Genomic DNA, 17380 nt, shown 5'->3' on the forward strand with positions numbered 1-17380 from the left:
CCAGGTAGGAGAGTTAAATAAAGACACAACCAAGGAGTATTTGAAGTAAGGCAGCCCAGAATTTGGCACCCTTTATCTCTGCTGCAGCAGGTCAGTGCCTCTAAATTAAGACCCAGAGGTACTTCCCTGAACAGGGAGACCTTCAAGGCTTTTATACATTTCTATATTCTTCACCAGCGGAGGTGGTATGTCCAGTGGCATAGTGTGGGGGCAGGGAAGTGTGGTCCCAGGCACAAAATTCTGAGGGGGCACAACCAAGCACCTCCACGCAGACACCGGCTTCCGAGGGGAACCCAGTCCTGCCCTAGCAAAGGCAGCAGAGCATCCCATTGGGGGGGGCTTCCTCTGCCGCCCCATCCCCTACTCCACATCCTTCCCTGCCTGCTGTCGGTGGTCTCTGGGCCCCGGAGGCCAGCCTGGGCTTGGCACTGTGTCCCTGGCAGAGGCTGGCAACCGTGGAGGCTCAATGCAGGCTGGACGGAGGGCTCTGTCCTCCTTCCTTGCGCTCTGCCGCATTCCTGAGGCTGAGTTGCCCTTCAGCCTCCAGGCTGTGGCGAGTCGCCCTTCAGTCCCCTCACTAAATGGCCACCTGGCCAGCCCTCACTTGCTCCTCACTCAGCCAATGGTGAGCGGGTGCAGACAGAGGGAGGAGGGCAAGGTGCTTCTCTTCACAGACATTGGGGGATTCTGTTAGGATATAGTTCCGTTCCACCTTAAAAGGGAACAGGCATGACTGTTGTATGTCACATGCCTGTTTACATTCCAGCACTCGCTGGGAACTTCCGTTTGTATATTGCTTTTGTTTTTGCTGTTTGCTTGGACACAAAGGGAAGCAGACATGTTTTTCCTTTGTTCCTGAACTACACTGAATAAAATGCTGTAAATAATGCTTACACATGTCCGCCACTTCCGCTGCGAGGATTTATTCACTCTGCTGATAAGAGCGTGCACAGCTTCTAAACATATCTGAGGCTCGCGTCACTGATTGATGCTGTACCGGCCGATGGCTGGAGCCAGCTGGGGGCCTGCCAAATGCCCCCGTCTCCCCGACAGTATCCCCACAGATTCGTCCTCCAAGTGTCGTGGCAAGCCACCAGGATTGCCACCTGCATGGGTGAGCAGGCAGTGCAGCATGGCCCCATTTGGCTCTTGAGGGGGTTGCAGCTATGCTGCTGGGTATGCCTCTGAATACCAGGTCCTGGAAATCACAAGTGGGGAGGATGCTGATGCACTCGGGCCCTGCTTGCAGGATCCCCATAGTTGCCAAGTCATAGTTGCTAAGCAAAGTTTTACTTCCTGTGCAACTTCTTCTGAACGCTGTATGGAATAGCACATGATTCTGACCTTTGGTGGGTTTGTAAGTAAACCATTTTTAACTTACTAAACCTGCGGTCTTTTTCTATGCAAGGGGAAGAGAGAAACTTTGAAAGGAACTTAGAAGGGCATATTTTAAAGGTCTAACAGCCCACGTTTCCACACTTTGCTTTGCTGCATGTTTTGTGATTTTAAATCTCTGCTAGGGTTCTCTCACCAAAGACACTTGGATCTTGGCATCCAGTAATGCTCCTTTCTATATATAGACATATCCCGCCCCCCTTGAAACAATACTGCCTTCATCTAGGCTGGCTTTTCAGGTGTCAGGCACCTCCCCCTAGTCTCCAGTGTACAAACAAGATACTACACAGGATGCCCTTTAACTGGCTGTGGTAGAACGCTTATTTTGTTCCGCATGGGGAAACCTGGTTTGAGCCATTTTCTGCTTTTAGAGCTTAAGTGTGCAACCCATATATTCATATTACTTTTCATTATTTCTGTTAGAACTTGCTGTAAAAACTGGATTTCAATTCATTTCAACTTTACCAGTATATGCCTTTATTATCTTAGCCGTTATAAATAAAAAATACAACCATCTAGTTAAGCGCCATAAATTTCTTCCAGTGCTCTATTTAAATTTTCTGTGAATACTCAAGCCTTTTCTTGATTTGCCTAACTTTATGTAAAATTAGTTGCGAGCCAAGACCCCATGACCCCACAGTTGCCTAAGCGGTGAATAACCAGACATGACACAGCATATGGTTTTATGGATTCAAATAGGCCACAACTTTATTGGTTACAGATGTGAATTGTTTGGCATAGGCATTGGGTGAAGCCAAATTATATCTCTCCAACCCATCTGCTGGGAGTCCATCTAAGGGTAAATCACCACTCGGAGGGCCCTATGACCTACATCAAATAGAGTTACCCTCCAAGGGTCCCTGATGGAGGAGTGCTATAGCCCTAGCCCCTGTTAAATAAATGTTTCAGTTCACAACATTGTGACATATGTATAATAAAGGGTGGAGTTATTACAGATATAAAATCTTGCTATTTTTTATATTAAAAAAAATAATTTATTTGTACTGTGACTTTCTACACAAGGCAGCTAACAGCATGAATACAAACAAACAACATCCATAACGATAAAATTAAGAAAGAATTCAAATCATATAAAAATAAATAGCATATATACATTAATCTCCAGGCGCTGGTGAGGTTGACCTACTGAAGTCTTCTCTCAAATCTGGATGCAGCTGTAATGTTATGGGGGGGGGGGGGTTGAGGAAATACAACAGATGTTAGATTCTTTATACAATGGTACCTCAGGTTACAGACGCTTCAGGTTACAGACACTTCAGGTTACAGACGCTTCAGGTTACAGACTCCTCTAACCCAGAAATAGTAACTTGGGTTAAGAACTTTGCTTCAGGGTGAGAACAGAAATTGTGCGGCAGCGGCAGCGGGAGGCCCCATTAGCTAAAGTGGTACCTCAGGTTAAGAAGAGTTTCAGGTTAGGAACGGACCTCCAGACAAATTAAGTTCTTAACCTGAGGTACTACTGTCCTAGCGTGCAGCACTAAAACGTGTTGCGAAGTGAGGCTTGCTGATGGGAACAAATTGAGAAGACTCACTGTACAGTTAGCAGAGCACAGGAGCCAACTCCTAGGGGCCAAGATCCCTTCACCACCACCGCCCCAATAAAATATTTGAGGGGGCTGCCTCCCAAAAATTGATAGGCATTGCTATTCAAATGTTGTGGGGGCAGGACTTTCCTCCCCCCAACCCATATTTTATACAAATTGGCACCCTTTCAGCAGAGCAAGGATAGCTAAAATGATGCTCTTTGTGTGTTCCTGGAGCTCCTCCCAATATCCCTGATCTGCTGAGGGCTCATGAGAAATAGAATCCAACATCAGCAGGGCATCATGTTCAGTATTTCTGAGTCTTGGTTTTGATTGCTCATTATCTCTTATGGTAGCAAGTCAACCCAAAGCCATTAGTCTAGTGTCCAAGCTGTGAATATCCCTCCTTGTCCCTCAGTTGAGATTCAGAAAGGCAACTGGTTTAGCGAACTATAATATTTCTACTAAGGGAGCACAGCAGTAGCAGCCACCTGTTGTTATTTAACTGTTATTGGAATTTTAATCCTTTTTTGAGGTAATAAATAAACCATCTGCCAAATCCCATCCAGATGGGGAAGAGAGAAGAAACAAATCCATTGCCTATACAGGTTGGAGGTCACAAATGATTAGCCACTGGGGTGGGCCAGAATCCTGCCAAATAGCAAATAGCATTTCTGAAGTTCCTCTCTTGCTATATACTACTTGCTCATATCCAGCCAAGTCAGGGGCAGCCATCTTGCCTAGACCAGAGGACTGAGCCTCTGGTCTCATAAATCTGAGCAGATTGCTGTGGAACCATTTATGAAACCTAATCTAATTTCCTGTTTGGGCTGCAGTGCAAATACAGAAATATGCCACTGTAAATAAAGGATTTATAGGATCACACTGAAAGCTAAGGGCTCGTCCACATATCTGTTTGATATCTAGGTCCTATAGGTTTTTCTTTCGCCCCACCGCTTTGCCCAGAAAGACCTGCTGTTTACTGCTGAATCGGAACAAACATCCATCGAGTTTTCTGCAGATCGGTGTTTGTTCCGATTCAGCAGTAAACAATGGGTTTTCCCAGGGAAAGCAGTGGGACAAAAGAAAATCATCTCCAACCCCTGCTTAGAAATCATGGGACAAACAGGAGTGTGGATGAGCCTTAAGTCAGCCCAGAGGCATGCAGTTCTATTCCATGTCCCAAAAAAAACCTTATTAAAGGAATTTGTTGGTACAGAACTATCATGGAAGTAAGGGTATGGAGTTAATGTGGCTTGTTTAAGGCAGAATCAGATAGGCTGTATCCACAATCCGGGGTGTATTGATCAGTTATCAAGTAAAGCTTACACAGGGAGGAACAGCTTGGAGTAGGCGACCAGTCATTTTTTGTACATGTGGCCGTTGCTTGATTTTCAGGTCGATATCCTGCATCACAACGAAACGAAACGTTATCACCCTCGATGAAGTTATTCTTAGAGTCGTAAATTACTTCACCATGTGGCAAGTGTTTAGGAGGGGTGCACAGTCCTAAAGGCAAAACGAATACATGTGCATGAATGTAAAGAGAGGAAATGTGTACAAAACCTTTATTAGAGAACAGTACGCAAAATACATTTGGACATCCTGGTCCAGCTATGGAACAGGCCCCTGTATGAAATCATGGAAATCCACTGCCAAATATTGAATGGCATCACACTGTGCAATACTGACCAAGAGTCTCTTTCTTAGTATAAGGCAGCTTCCTAGTATAAGCTCCTAAGAAACTTACTTTTTTAAAAAATGAAAGAACCAAGATTCTCCGAACGCTACATTCTGCTACACCCAATATGATATTCAGCGCTTTTTAGGCATGCCTAAAGAATCATGGCGCGCGCACACAGGGATTGTCCTAAAGCAGGTTTGGAATGAATGTTTGCAAATTCTAGCCCTATTCAGGCATTCGAAACCCCCCCCCCATGTGATAAGGAGTGGGTGGGGACTTGCACGCGCATCCCAAATCTCCTTCGTTGCGCAAGGGGTTTGAAATACCAAGAAAGGGCTCATATTTACAAACAAGTTTGAAATGTCAGGTGGGAAAAACATAGAAGGAAGGTGCCAGCACCAGGGAGCTATGGCAGCCTTCAGTTGCATCCAGCTTCTGGGTTCCGGCAATATCTCTCCAATCTCTCATAAGATCTTGCCGCATCCTGGAAGCTACAGCCATGCAACCCCACTAAGTGAGGATTTGACAGAGTGACAGCAGAGCGGGAGTGGAACCTTTCTGTTTTGACTCAGGTGACAAAATAGAATGGGTCAGCCCTGCTTTTGACTTATATGCTATTTCCATCTTAGGTAGACTAACTCTTTGAAAGCACCTCAGCAGCCATCATTAATGTTGCTGGTGCCTTCTTAGCTCAAGGAGAATAAGAGAAACATACACTTACTGAAACATTTCGGTTCTGGATCCCAGCCCAAACTGGTGCATCTAATTCTATACCAGTACTTTTTATTTTCTGGCAGAAAGCCGTGCTTGCATCTGAAACTAATTGTCTGTCCCTCCTTTTTTGGAAAATAGACGTCACTGTAGTATGTGTTAGACCAAGATAGTGCTCCATTCTCTATATGGGGATAATCACATTGCTTTGCTTTGAAAGAGATAAAACAGGGACTGTTAAAACAGATAAACACCTTCAGTTATTTTGCTTGACGGTACTCGATTCTGTTTGTTAATGCAGGTTTTCCAATGTTAGCCTAATAGCCCCATTGACTCGCCAGTCCTAAACTCTGTGAATTGTGAATATTTCCTATTATTCTTATGGAACCTGTAATGTGGCTCTGATACTGGAATGGTTTTCCACGAGGATCAACATAATTGTGTAGGGATACTGTGGCACCTCGGTTTTTGAATGTCTCCGTTGCTGAACGTTTGGGTTTTCGAATGGCTTCCGTTTTCGAATGCACCTCAGAAGTCAAATGGCTTCCACTGTGTGTATCCACAGTTTGTTGGATTGGGAATGTAAGGCCTTGAGCCAGGCCGATACCATTGCTCTCTCTTCAGGGTTCTTTGAACAATTCAGTATAGACAACTTGTTTAGTGCGCTAGTGGATTTAAGAACTGGAGGTGGGGTTTATGGTTCAGAGAGGAGCTGGTACTTGAAACCATACAAGTGGCAAATTCAGAATGCCAGCCCTGGCATATGATATAAACACACTGTTAAATTGTGGGTGAACATATCAGACGACACAGCGATTCTTCAAACAGATCTTGTTTATTCACAGGTCAGAACAGAACTGAACTGAAGGGTTCAGGCAGCCTGCTTATATAGAGCTCCACTAGAATGCAACAGTAACCATTTTCTGTAACTATCCAATCACTGAACGTCACTTTCGATCCCTTATTTGCATATGTGGACCTGAACTATCTACAGTATCCCCCTGCTGGCCCAGGGTGAGAACTTCAGTACATAACACACACCTTGGGGAAAAGTAGATGAAAAACCATCAAAAATACAAAACAGATTCCATTATCAGTCATTGAGATTAACACTACATGGGGGAAAAATACTACAACATGAAAAGTACTTACGTACACACTTTGGAGATGGTAACCAGCCATACTTTGTACATTTAAAAGAGCTCTTGCGGCTTTCCAGCTGATATCCCTGATTACATTTAGCAGAGATCACTTCCTCAAATTTGTACTGACTCTTTACAGGAAAGAAGTTGCCGCCACCTATTTCTGGGGCAGTGCACATCACTTGTGGTGAAACAGAAAAAGGAATTTTAGGAAGTACGGTTAATGTCTTCCTCAATACCGCTCAGTATATAACCACCACCACATGGCTTTTAAATTTAAATGATCATTCTAGAATGCAAACTAGCCACCCCAGCAATCAACAGTGGCTGCCATCCTGCAAGCACTTAGCCTCAGCTCAAAATGCATTGCAATGGAGATCAGTGATATGATCTTCCAGTATTTTTTTAAATGAAAATCAATTGCACAAGAAGGGGACTGCAAATTTGACTGGAGCAGCGGCAATATGGGAGGATTGTTCAATCCCTTCTTCCCTGTTTTAGGACACCCCTCTCAGCTGAGTTTTGCCCCATGAACTTAAGACTGAGAAAAATGAGAAACTGAGGGACTGGCAGATCGTTCCATCCCTATTCCAGCCTAATGGGTAACACTGGGCATTGCATCATTCTGGTACCTGGTGTGGAGAGATCTGATGCTAGCAGCAGCAGATTCTTGGAAGTGGTGGCACCAGCAGGGATGTCACCAGTGACGGAAGTCTCTTGGTCAGACACTGGAATGACCCAATGGAATAACATATGTTATAATGGTAGAATAGGTAAGTTATCTTATGAATGCCCTTTCTAGCATCTAACATCTCTGTGTGATGCTGGAGGCATGTGCCACACCTCTGTTGCCCATAAATCTCTAACACCTGTGGTCTCCGATCTGAAGGCATATATGATCGTTGTCAAAAGTTACTTCATGCAAAGAGGCACAATCCCTACCAGCCAGTTCAAACTAAGCGCACATTACACTTTGGTTTGCAGTGGCGTGTAAAAACAGATGTGGAAAGGTTTTTGAAATAGCATGTTCTGGTTTGCAATCGAATCATCAATGTAAGTGCATTATAAAAAAATATTCTCATACATTCTTCTGTTTACTAGCTTCCTGTTTCATTGAGTAAGATAGCACAGGGCTCTGTGAGGGAAAGGGAGGTGAATTTTGATCAAGGCAAAAGTCTGATTTAAATGCTACCAGAGTAGCAATCGTCCTTTGGTTGCTTCCACCTGACAAGGTCAATATAAAACCTCTGCACATATGTCTCAGGTAGCTTGTAAACCCTCCTAGTGTCCCTGTTTTCTTAGGACAGTCCTGGATTTACAGAAGCTGTCCTGGTTTCTGTTTTAATCCCGGAATATCCTGCTTTTCCTTAGGACATCCCTATTTTCATCAGATAAATGTTGGACAGTAGAATCATAGAATCATAGAGTTGGAAGAGACCACAAGGGCCATCGAGTCCAACCCCCTGCCAAGCAGGAAACACCATCAGAGCACTCCTGACATATGGTTGTCAAGCCTCTGCTTAAAGACCTCCAAAGAAGGAGACTCCACCACACTCCTTGGCAGCAAATTCCACTGTCGAACAGCTCTTACTGTCAGGAAGTTCTTCCTAATGTTTAGGTGGAATCTTCTTTCTTGAAGTTTGGATCCATTGCTCCGTGTCCGCTTCTCTGGAGCAGCAGAAAACAACCTTTCTCCCTCCTCTATGTGACATTCTTTTATATATTTGAACATGGCTATCATATCACCCCTTAGCCTCCTCTTCTCCAGGCTAAACATGCCCAGCTCCCTTAGCCGTTCCTCATAAGGCATCGTTTCCAGGCCTTTGACCATTTTGGTTGCCCTCCTCTGGACACGTTCCAGTTTGTCAGTGTCCTTCTTGAACTGTGGTGCCCAGAACTGGACACAGTACTCCAGGTGAGGTCTGACCAGAGCAGAATACAGTGGCACTATTACTTCCCTTGATCTAGATGCTATACTCCTATTGATGCAGCCCAGAATTGCATTGGCTTTTTAAGCTGCCGCGTCACACTGTTGGCTCATGTCAAGTTTGTGGTCCACCAAGACTCCTAGATCCTTTTCACATGTAGTGCTCTCAAGCCAGGTGTCACCCATCTTGTATTTGTGCCCCTCATTTTTTTTGCCCAAGTGCAATACTTTACATTTCTCCCTGTTAAAATTTATCTTGTTTGTTTTGGCCCAGTTCTCTAATCTGTCAAGGTCGTTTTGAAGTGTGATCCTGTCCTCTGGGGTGTTAGCCACCCCTCCCAGTTTGGTGTCATCTGCAAATTTGATCAGGATGCCCTTGAGTCCATCATCCAAGTTGTTGATAAAGATGTTGAATAAGACCAGGCCCAAGACAGAACCCTGTGGCACCCCACTAGTGACTCTTCTCCAGGATGAAGAGGAACCATTGATGAGCACCCTTTGGGTTCGGTCAGTCAGCCAGTTACAAATCCACTGAGTGGTAGCATAGTCAAGATCGCATTTTACCAGCTTCTTTGTATGGAGTTACATGACCCCCCCCCCCGGGCCAAGAAGATAAGTAACTATACAGTACAACCTTTAGAATACATCTGAAGGCAGCCCTGTATCATTTTATTATGCTTTTTTATGTATGTTGAAAGCTTCCCAGAGTGGCTGGGGTATTGTTGTTGTTGTTGTTGTTGTTGTTGTTGTTGTTGTTGTTGTTACCCCTACTACTATTACTACTTCTCTTACTCTTACTATTATTGAATTGAGCATCCCTATTTTCACTGGGATGTTGGAAGGCATGAGCTTGTTTGTTTCCATATCAAGCTCATAGTCATGTCCACTATTATGCAGGAGTGGGGAGCTAGCAGCTCATAGGCTAAATCATAGGGAAGTTTTCAATATTTAATGCTGTATTGTTTTTAACACTTGATTGGAAGCCGCCCAGAGTGGCGGGGTATAAATAATAAATTACGGTATTATTATTTTATTATTATAAATCTGGCCCACAAAGCCTTTCCAAATACCTCACCAGACTCCCATCCTCTTCTTACCCTGTTCCTCCTTCCCAGAGGTAAAACGATAAAAAACCTAGACAATGCAACAAACTACAGTGGTACCTCGGGTTACAGATGCTTCAGGTTACAGACACTTCAGGTTACAGACTCCACTAACCCAGAAATAGTACCTCAGGTTAAGAACTTGCTTCAGAATGAGAACAGAAATCGTGCTCCGGTGGCGTGGCGGCAGTGGGAGGCCCCATTACCTAAAGTGGTACCTCAGGTTAAGAACAGTTTCAGATTAAGAATGGACCTCTGGAACGAATTAAGTTCTTAACCAGAGGTACCACTGTAGCTTGTATTTCCTGGCTTTGGTGACAACAAAACTAGGCAGATGAATTTATCCTCACTTAGAAAGGTTTCTTTTCACTTCCATAGGCATCCAGCAGTGGTTTGTGTAAGCAATCCAATAGGATTTTATTAAGGTCATTTTACACAACAGCAACAGGTGGATCCAATGATCATTATGATGATGATGATTTCAGCTCATTGGTAGGAGATTAAGGGGTTTAGAGGTTATCCAAGCAAATGGGAGAAGGTGCTGGGAGGTGCTTTTAAACTGGAAGGTGATGTGCTCATGGGTTTTCTGCATAAAGCAAAGACCCATTTTGCCTGGGCAAAAGCAGAGCCAAAATTTGATGGTGTCAGCAGACCAGCTCAAACACAGCAGAAACACACACCCCATGCCCTTCAGATAACGCCCCCCAACTGATGTGAAATAGCATTATCAATACAGTTACCAACAGGGTTACAGGATGGCAGATCCATGTTCCCATCAATGCACGTTCTCACAGAAGGAGAGATTATTATGTATCCTTTCATGCATATGAATTCCAATGTATGTGCATTTTTAATCAATTCTGAATGTTTTTGCCCACCGTACAAAAGCAGGTTTCTGGCTTCCAGCTGTTGTTTTGTGATAGTGCAGGGTGCTGAAATAAAAGGAAGAAAGAGACGGGGTCATCTTTGGAATTGGCATCTCCTATTCAGCCTTCCAGGTCTGACTTTAGATTAATTGGATCCCTAGGAGTAGCTTATAACTCTATGGCCTACAAATGACATCCAGCTTTTGCTCAATTCTGAATGAAAATTAACCCACATATTAACTTGGGTTCAAATGATATTTTTTATATTATAGCCCTTTTCAGATTACAGTGGGACCTCGGGTTAAGTACTTAATTCATTCCGGAGGTCCGTTCTTAACCTGATGGGGTCTCCCGCTGCTGCCGTTGTGCGATTTCTGTTCTCATCCTGAGGTAAAGTTCTTAACCTGAGGTACTACTTCTGAGTTAGCGGAGTCTGTAACCTGAAGCGTATGTAATCTGAAGTGTATGTAACCCGAGGCACCACTGTATATCCTTCTAAGTGTTTTTGGATTCCAGCTCCCTTCGGCCTCATTGGTCCATTGGTCCTAGCCATCAACATCTAGTCCAGGCTTCCTCAACCTCGGCCCTCCAGATGTTTTGAGACTACAGTTCCCAACATCCCTGACTACTGGTCCTGCTAGCTAGGGATCATGGGAGTTGTAGGCCAAAAACATCTGGAGGGCCGAGGTTGAGGAAGCCTGATTTAGACATTCAGGACAACCTTTTCAAACCAATCCCTGTGCACATTTAGCATTAGCACTCCATGCAATTGCTACTTCTATAAAACCAGGAGTCCTGATCACCTAGAGCAGGTGTGGCTAACCTGTGGCCTTCCAGATGTTGCTGAACATCAGTCACAGCTGGCAGGGCCAAATGTCAGGGAATTTAGGCATTGTCCAACAGCATCTGGAGGGCTACAGGTTCCCCATCCCTGATGTAGGGTGCCTACATATGTTCAGATGGAAGCTAAGTCAAACTGCCACATTAGCAGCACCGAAATGACCTCCCTGGGGTGCAAGCCTGGGCAGTGTGTATGGAGGTCCTGGGCTGCCCAGATGACAAGACCGGCCTCTTGGCTTCACTGATGTGGTCCCAAGGAAAGCAGAGCAATATGTGTGGCACCAGCTTGGCTGCAAGAGTTCCTGGAAGGAGAGTGCCAACCCTCTAAGGGACTCCACTCTGGATTTCTGTAGCCTTTTCTTCTCTTGAAGATATCCCACAAGGCAAAGGAAGTTTAGGATCAGAGATTTCCTTCTCCTAGATAGGCTACCTCCCCAGGTTGACAAGACCCATCTACAGCACATGCAGAACCTTCTTGACAGTTGGACCCACTATTGGTCTTGTATGCTTAATCCACCAGAGCCTTTCTTCACATGTAGCTCACTGAGGGTTTGAGACCCATTGGCTATTCTCACCTGGTTTGGCTAGCCAGTTAAAGCCATTTCCTGTAATTGTGGCTCCCCAATAAAAGTACATTGTTATGGGGTGGGTGGGTTGTGCTATATCCAATCCAATTCCAACAATATAATTTTATTTTGAGATAAGTGCATATGATCCACAAATGCTGGAGTTATCCAGTTTCACAGTGTGCCCTATCCACGTTACTTAAAAGTTGACAAAAATAGTCCACTCACCAAAACACTTTGGGCGAGGGGTCCATCCATCTTCCTTACATGTTATCCAGCCAGACCCTTCCAAGTCATACCCAGGGAAGCACTTGTACTGTAACCGGTCACGTTCCAGATATTGAGCTCTTTTATTCTCTATGATTACTCCAAAATCAATGTCAGGTGTGCACACTGAAATTGCATTTAGCATCATCACAGTCACTAAAGAAAAAAATCCTTTTCAAAGTAGAATGATAATTGATCAACGCTGTAAGTTCCTGAATACAAATCAAAGGTCACTTCCACACCAGCTCTTTTCTCTAGGCATTAGCACCCTTGGCTCACTCACTTTTTAAGGCGCATCCAAATGATATCAATGTCATGCCATTGGATTCCAGTGTTTTCAAATAATGCCCTCTCTTGTTTTTAACAGCAATGGGAACAATACATCACAACACCAACCATCACAACAACAAAAATCAGAGTTACAGCAATAGCCAGACATTGATGTATAGCCAATACAACACCACTAAAAGTTAAAGTTTACTAAAGGAGCGTCTCCACCCCCATCGTCCAGCCCAGACACTGAGGTCCAGCTCCGAGGGCCTTCTGGTGGTTCCCTCACTACTAGAAGTGAAGTTACAGGGAACCAGGCAAAGGGCCTTCTCAGTAGTGGCACCCACCCTGTGGAACACCCTCCCATCAGATGTCAAGGGGGGGAACTATCTGACTTTTAGAAGACATCTGAAGGCAACCCTGTATCGGGAAGCTTTTAATGTTTGATATTTTATTGTGTTTTTAAAATTTTGTTGGGAGCTTCCCATAGTGGCTGGGGCAACCCAGTCAGATGGGCGGCATATAAATAATAAAATTATTATTAATATTACTATCAGCGGTGTCATACAAAATGCCCTATATATCAAATCATTTTGATGATATAAACACAAGATTTCGCAAATAAGAGCAGAATCATTCAATAGTAATAATAATAATAAATCTGTTCAATAAATGTAATGTAATCACTACACCTAAATTTCTAACCCAGGGCAATCATAATCATAATTATATTTCTTACCTGCCTTTATGACCGGATCCCAGCACAGGTTGCAGCAATTTAAAATACAACGTTAAAATCCATTTTTAAAAAAATTAAAGACCAGGATGGATGCCCTCCAGAAGTTGCTGGAATCCTGTGATTTCTGTATGTTGACCAATCTGGTTGGGGTTGATAGGTGTGGGAGTCCCACAACATAGGCAGGGCAACACATTGTATACCCTGTCCTTGCCTATCAATTGGCACTGCAAACACAAATTCATGCAAAACAGCTTAGCACCACCACCATATTATTCTTGGAACTATTAATGGAATTATTCGCAGAATGCCACAGCTTTAACGGACAAAAACGCAGACCTGAATTTAGTTCCCAGCCTTAGTTCTAGAGGTCTTCTGAAATAAATAATTTCTTTCACTGCTCTTTCACTGCATGAAATGTTTGTCTTTTAACTTAATATCTTATATAATAATAATAATAATAATAATAATAATAATAATAATAATAATTTATTATTTATACCCCGCCCATCTGGCTGGGCCTCCCCAGCCACTCTGGGCGGCTTCCATAAAAACCAAAAATACAGTAAAATACCACACGTTAAAAACTTCCCTGAACAGGGCTGCCTTAAGATGTCTTCTGAATGTCAGGTAGTTGTTTATCGCTTTGACATCTGCTGGAAGGGCGTTCCACAGGGCGGGCGCCCCTACCGAGAAGGCCCTCTGCCTGGTTCCCTGTAGCTTTGCTTCTCGCAATGAGGGAACCGCCAGAAGGCCCTCGGCGCTGGACCTCAGCGTCCGGGTAGAACGATGGGGGTGGAGACGCTCCTTCAGGTATACTGGACCGAGGCCATTTAGGGCTTTAAAGGTCAGCACCAACACTTTGAATTGTGCTCGGAAACGTACTGGGAGCCAATGTAGGTCTTTCAAGACCGGTGTTATATGGTCCCGGCAGCCGCCCCCAGTCACCAGTCTAGCTACCGCATTCTGGATTAGTTGTAGTTTACGAGTCACCTTCAAAGGTAGCCCCACGTAGAGCGCATTGCAGTAGTCCAAGCGGGAGATAACCAGAGCATGCACCACTCTGGCGAGACAGTCCGCAGGCAGATAGGGTCTCAGCCTACGTACCAGATGGAGCTGGTAAACAGCTGCCCTGGACACAGATTTGACCTGCGCCTCCATGGACAGCTGTGAGTCCAAAATGACTCCCAGGCTGCGCACCTGGTCCTTCAGGGGCACAGTTACCCCATTCAGGACCAGGGAGTCCTCCACACCTGCCTGCCTCCTGTCCCCCAAAAACAGTACTTCTGTCTTGTCAGGATTCAACCTCAATCTTACCGTGTTGGAATGTGCAGCATGTCCATAGAAGAAATGAAATAATACAGAACAGCAGGATCTTCATTATGCCTTAGCAGAATAGAGGATTCCCCTTCTGTGACTACATTTTGCAAGGACTGACATTGTGAATATACTTCTTCTCCTTTTCTTGCACCAGTTCAGTTCTTTCTTTCTACCCTACGCCTAGGTTTCTTTTTTTACTGTGTCTTTTGAAGTACCCTTGTTTGGCATAGCATCGAGGGAAAGAAAGGATTTCCAGCATTCAGCACTGAAAGGGTTTGCAAACCCGCAGAGATGTTTTGTACTGCCATCCTAGTATTAAGGACTAAAACAAAGTCCAGCCTTCAAATAGAACCTCTGTGGCCCTGATCACATACATCACAGCAAAGCAAAGCAAAGCAAAGGGTGTCCCTCCTGTCTGAGATAAGAGAATTGGTGCAGGATGAGCAGAGCAGATCTTAATATAACATTACACAAACTACAGGTCGGAAGAGACAAGGATTCCCTGTCAGCATCAGTGAATTGTTTTCAACGCCAGGATAATGCTTGTGCTCAGGTGTGCGATCTCCTTATTTTCTCCACAGTAAAAGCAGCTCCTCTGGAAAAAGCGTATGAAATAAGAAAGCAAAGTAAAGCTGACTTCAGAACCAGAGTAACTCAAAACTAACCCACCAATGAAGAATTTCCCTGATGCTCAAATGTGAATGAGGTTGAAACCTTCAGCGAAATGTGTAAGAAAGTGGTGGCAAAGAGTAATGGGATTCTGAAAGAAGACCGAGCACTCTCTGGTCACCTCATTATGATGTCAGGAGGTCAGAACATTTGGATGACATACACACTGTCCCATCCTCTGGGTCCTTTGTGTCATCACAGAGAATTGCTTGGAGACAAACTGACTGGATAAGCCATTTTCTGACTCTGTTTTCAGACTTTTTAAATCATCGTACACTGGTAGTGACGAGGCATAAGTCTTAAAATATGAGATCTGATATATTCTGTCTTCTTTTTCTACTCGAATGCCTAATTTTGCTCGTTTCTAAGGAAAACAAAACTAAGATGCAACAACAACAATAATAAAGATTTTGTTCCTTTAAAGAAGCAGGCAGTGAAGCAGGCTGCTCCTCACTCTCTTCTGAAGAATCTGCCCTCCCTTCCATCCCGTTGCTAAGCAACCATTTCAGGGACTAACTGTCAATGGATGGACCCTGATGGAGATTCTGAGTGAGGACATTTCACTGGGTACCAGAGTGAGATGGAGATGGCAACCAGGATTTCCAGATGAAAGGCTTAGATGAAGTCGACAAAACAGCCCTTGACTGTGCCAAGAGAGTCTTGAGCAGGAGACAAGGGCAGCGGGAGAGATTTTTCCACCTTTGTGGCAGGGCTCTGAAAAGTGTGTGGCAGAGGCAGGGGGCCAGGAGTGGGGAGTGGTGATTTATGGGATGTGACACCACCTGCAAGGCAGGAGCCAGAATGCCAGTCCCTGACATTCAAGCAAAACAGAAAAGGCCACCGTCTCTATGTCATCTTCCCTGCCTGCCCACCACCAGAGATGCAGAGGAAGTTGTCACAGCAGCTATGGCAGGTGGAGGCACAGGAGGCAGGTATGGGACAGGTGGCGCTGTGATCTAAACTACCAAGCCTCTTGGGCTTGCTGATCGGAAGGTCGGCAGTTTGAATCCCCGCGACGGAGTGAACTCCCATTGCTCTGTCCCAGCTCCTGCCAACCTAGCAGTTCAAAAGCATGCCAGTACAAGTAGATGAAGAGGTACCACTGTAGTGGAAAGGTAAACAGCATTTCTGTGCACTCCGGCTTCTGTCATGGTGTCCTGTTGCACCTGTAGTGGTTTAGTCCTGCTGGCCACATGACCTGGAAAGCTGACTGTGGACAAACACCGGCTCCCTCAGCCTGAAAGCGAGATGAGCGCCGCAACCCCATAGTCACCTTTGACGGGACTTAACCATCCAGGGGTCCTTTACCTTTTTTGACTTTTAGTGGCGACAGTAAAGGGGGTGTCTGTGCACAGAGCAGCCAGCACCCCATAGAGCAGGTGACAGTGGACAAGGAGGCAGCAGCTGTGGAAGTGAGTGGTGGCAGAAGAGGCTAGTTCTACTGCCTGAGGTGCCTGCCTGGCCGCACCTGGTAGGAGAGGCCCTGGTGACAACATTGCAAGTCTAGCTACCACAAGGCAGAAACAGGCAGCTGAGGAAGAACAGCTGTCGAATCTACTGCACATCCAGTTCTTGGTGGGGAAATGCTTTCTGCTGCAATCGGGGACCTAATCAGGATTCACATTTGCTCAGGAGGAATCCAGTGAGACATGGAATACAGTGGTACCTTGGGTTAAAAACTTAATTCGTTCTGGAGGGCCGTTCTTAACCTGAAACTGTTCTTAACCTGAAGCACCACTTTAGCTAATGGGGCCTCCCGCTGCCACCGCACAATTTCTGTTCTTTTCCTGAAGCAAAGTTCTTAACCCAAGGTACTATTTCTGGGTTAGCAGAGTCTGTAAACTGAAGCGTCTGTAACCTGAGGTACCACTGTAATGCTCAGTCTTTTAGTGTGGCATCAGTCATACTTTGGAACTCTCTGCCTATGGACCTCAGACAGGCACCTTCACTGTGCTTTTTTCGGTGCCTGCTAAGAACTGTTTAGGATTTTAGGTATTCGTTGCTGGCTAGTGTGATTAGTATAAATCACATGGGATGTCTGAGAAGAGTGTGGGAATGGAAGACTGTCTTATCTCTTCCATCTGAGAGTGTTATTGCACTGTACTTTCGCTTTTGCTGTATGCTTTCTGTTTTCTGCCAGAGTTTGGAGGGCATAGACATGATTATGGATTCTCTGTATATATTGTGAATAAACATAGTTTAGATCTATGGATGTTTCTATCTTCTTGCTGTGTGATACCAGAAGACTTGTGTGCACTTTTCATATGAGAAGTGTCGCAGAGCACTCTGGAGTGAAGGGACACGCCATTTCAGAGACGTGCCTACTGGGAGATACTTGGA

The 17380-nt window shown here is 44.8% G+C and overlaps 1 protein-coding gene across 7 annotated transcripts; it reads right to left on the reverse strand.

The window, feature by feature from the left end:
• Positions 1-2084: 2084 nt before the first annotated feature.
• On the reverse strand, positions 2085-15076 carry LOC128415364 (complement factor H-related protein 2-like). Of its 7 annotated transcripts, none has more exons than XM_053391475.1 (8): positions 14369-14756; positions 12007-12171; positions 10247-10438; positions 7109-7204; positions 6491-6657; positions 5345-5518; positions 4269-4346; positions 2085-2570 (listed from the first exon to the last, which is right to left on the reverse strand). In XM_053391475.1, the coding sequence occupies exons 1-8, from the start codon at positions 14430-14432 to the stop codon at positions 2511-2513; spliced, it is 996 nt and encodes a 331-aa protein (XP_053247450.1). In that variant the 5' UTR covers positions 14433-14756; the 3' UTR covers positions 2085-2510. The 7 variants fall into 7 exon arrangements, with proteins under 7 accessions (XP_053247450.1, XP_053247447.1, XP_053247445.1 ...); XM_053391472.1 differs by having other exon boundaries at positions 2087-2570; positions 4269-4448; positions 5345-5545; positions 6487-6657; XM_053391470.1 differs by lacking the exon at positions 2085-2570 and adding an exon at positions 15041-15076 and having other exon boundaries at positions 4148-4448; positions 5345-5545; positions 6487-6657; positions 14369-14468.
• Between the last annotated feature and the right edge of the window lie 2304 nt (positions 15077-17380).

Source organism: Podarcis raffonei, chromosome 6 (genome assembly GCF_027172205.1).
Source record: "Podarcis raffonei isolate rPodRaf1 chromosome 6, rPodRaf1.pri, whole genome shotgun sequence".
In the NCBI taxonomy this organism is placed as follows: domain Eukaryota; kingdom Metazoa; phylum Chordata; class Lepidosauria; order Squamata; family Lacertidae; genus Podarcis; species Podarcis raffonei.

Excerpts from the sequence above, each read along its gene's own strand:
- LOC128415364 (XM_053391470.1), bottom strand. The coding sequence starts at position 14,432 with ATGAAGATCCTGCTGTTCTGTATTATTTCATTTCTTCTATGGACATGC. Across the intron at positions 5,546-6,486 it reads ACCATCTCCAAAGTGTGTAC|CAAAGCAATGTGATTATCCC; the intron begins GTAAGTACTTTT and ends TCTCTTTCAAAG. Across the intron at positions 4,449-5,344 it reads TCCAGAACCGAAATGTTTCA|GACTGTGCACCCCTCCTAAA; the intron begins GTAAGTGTATGT and ends TTTTGCCTTTAG.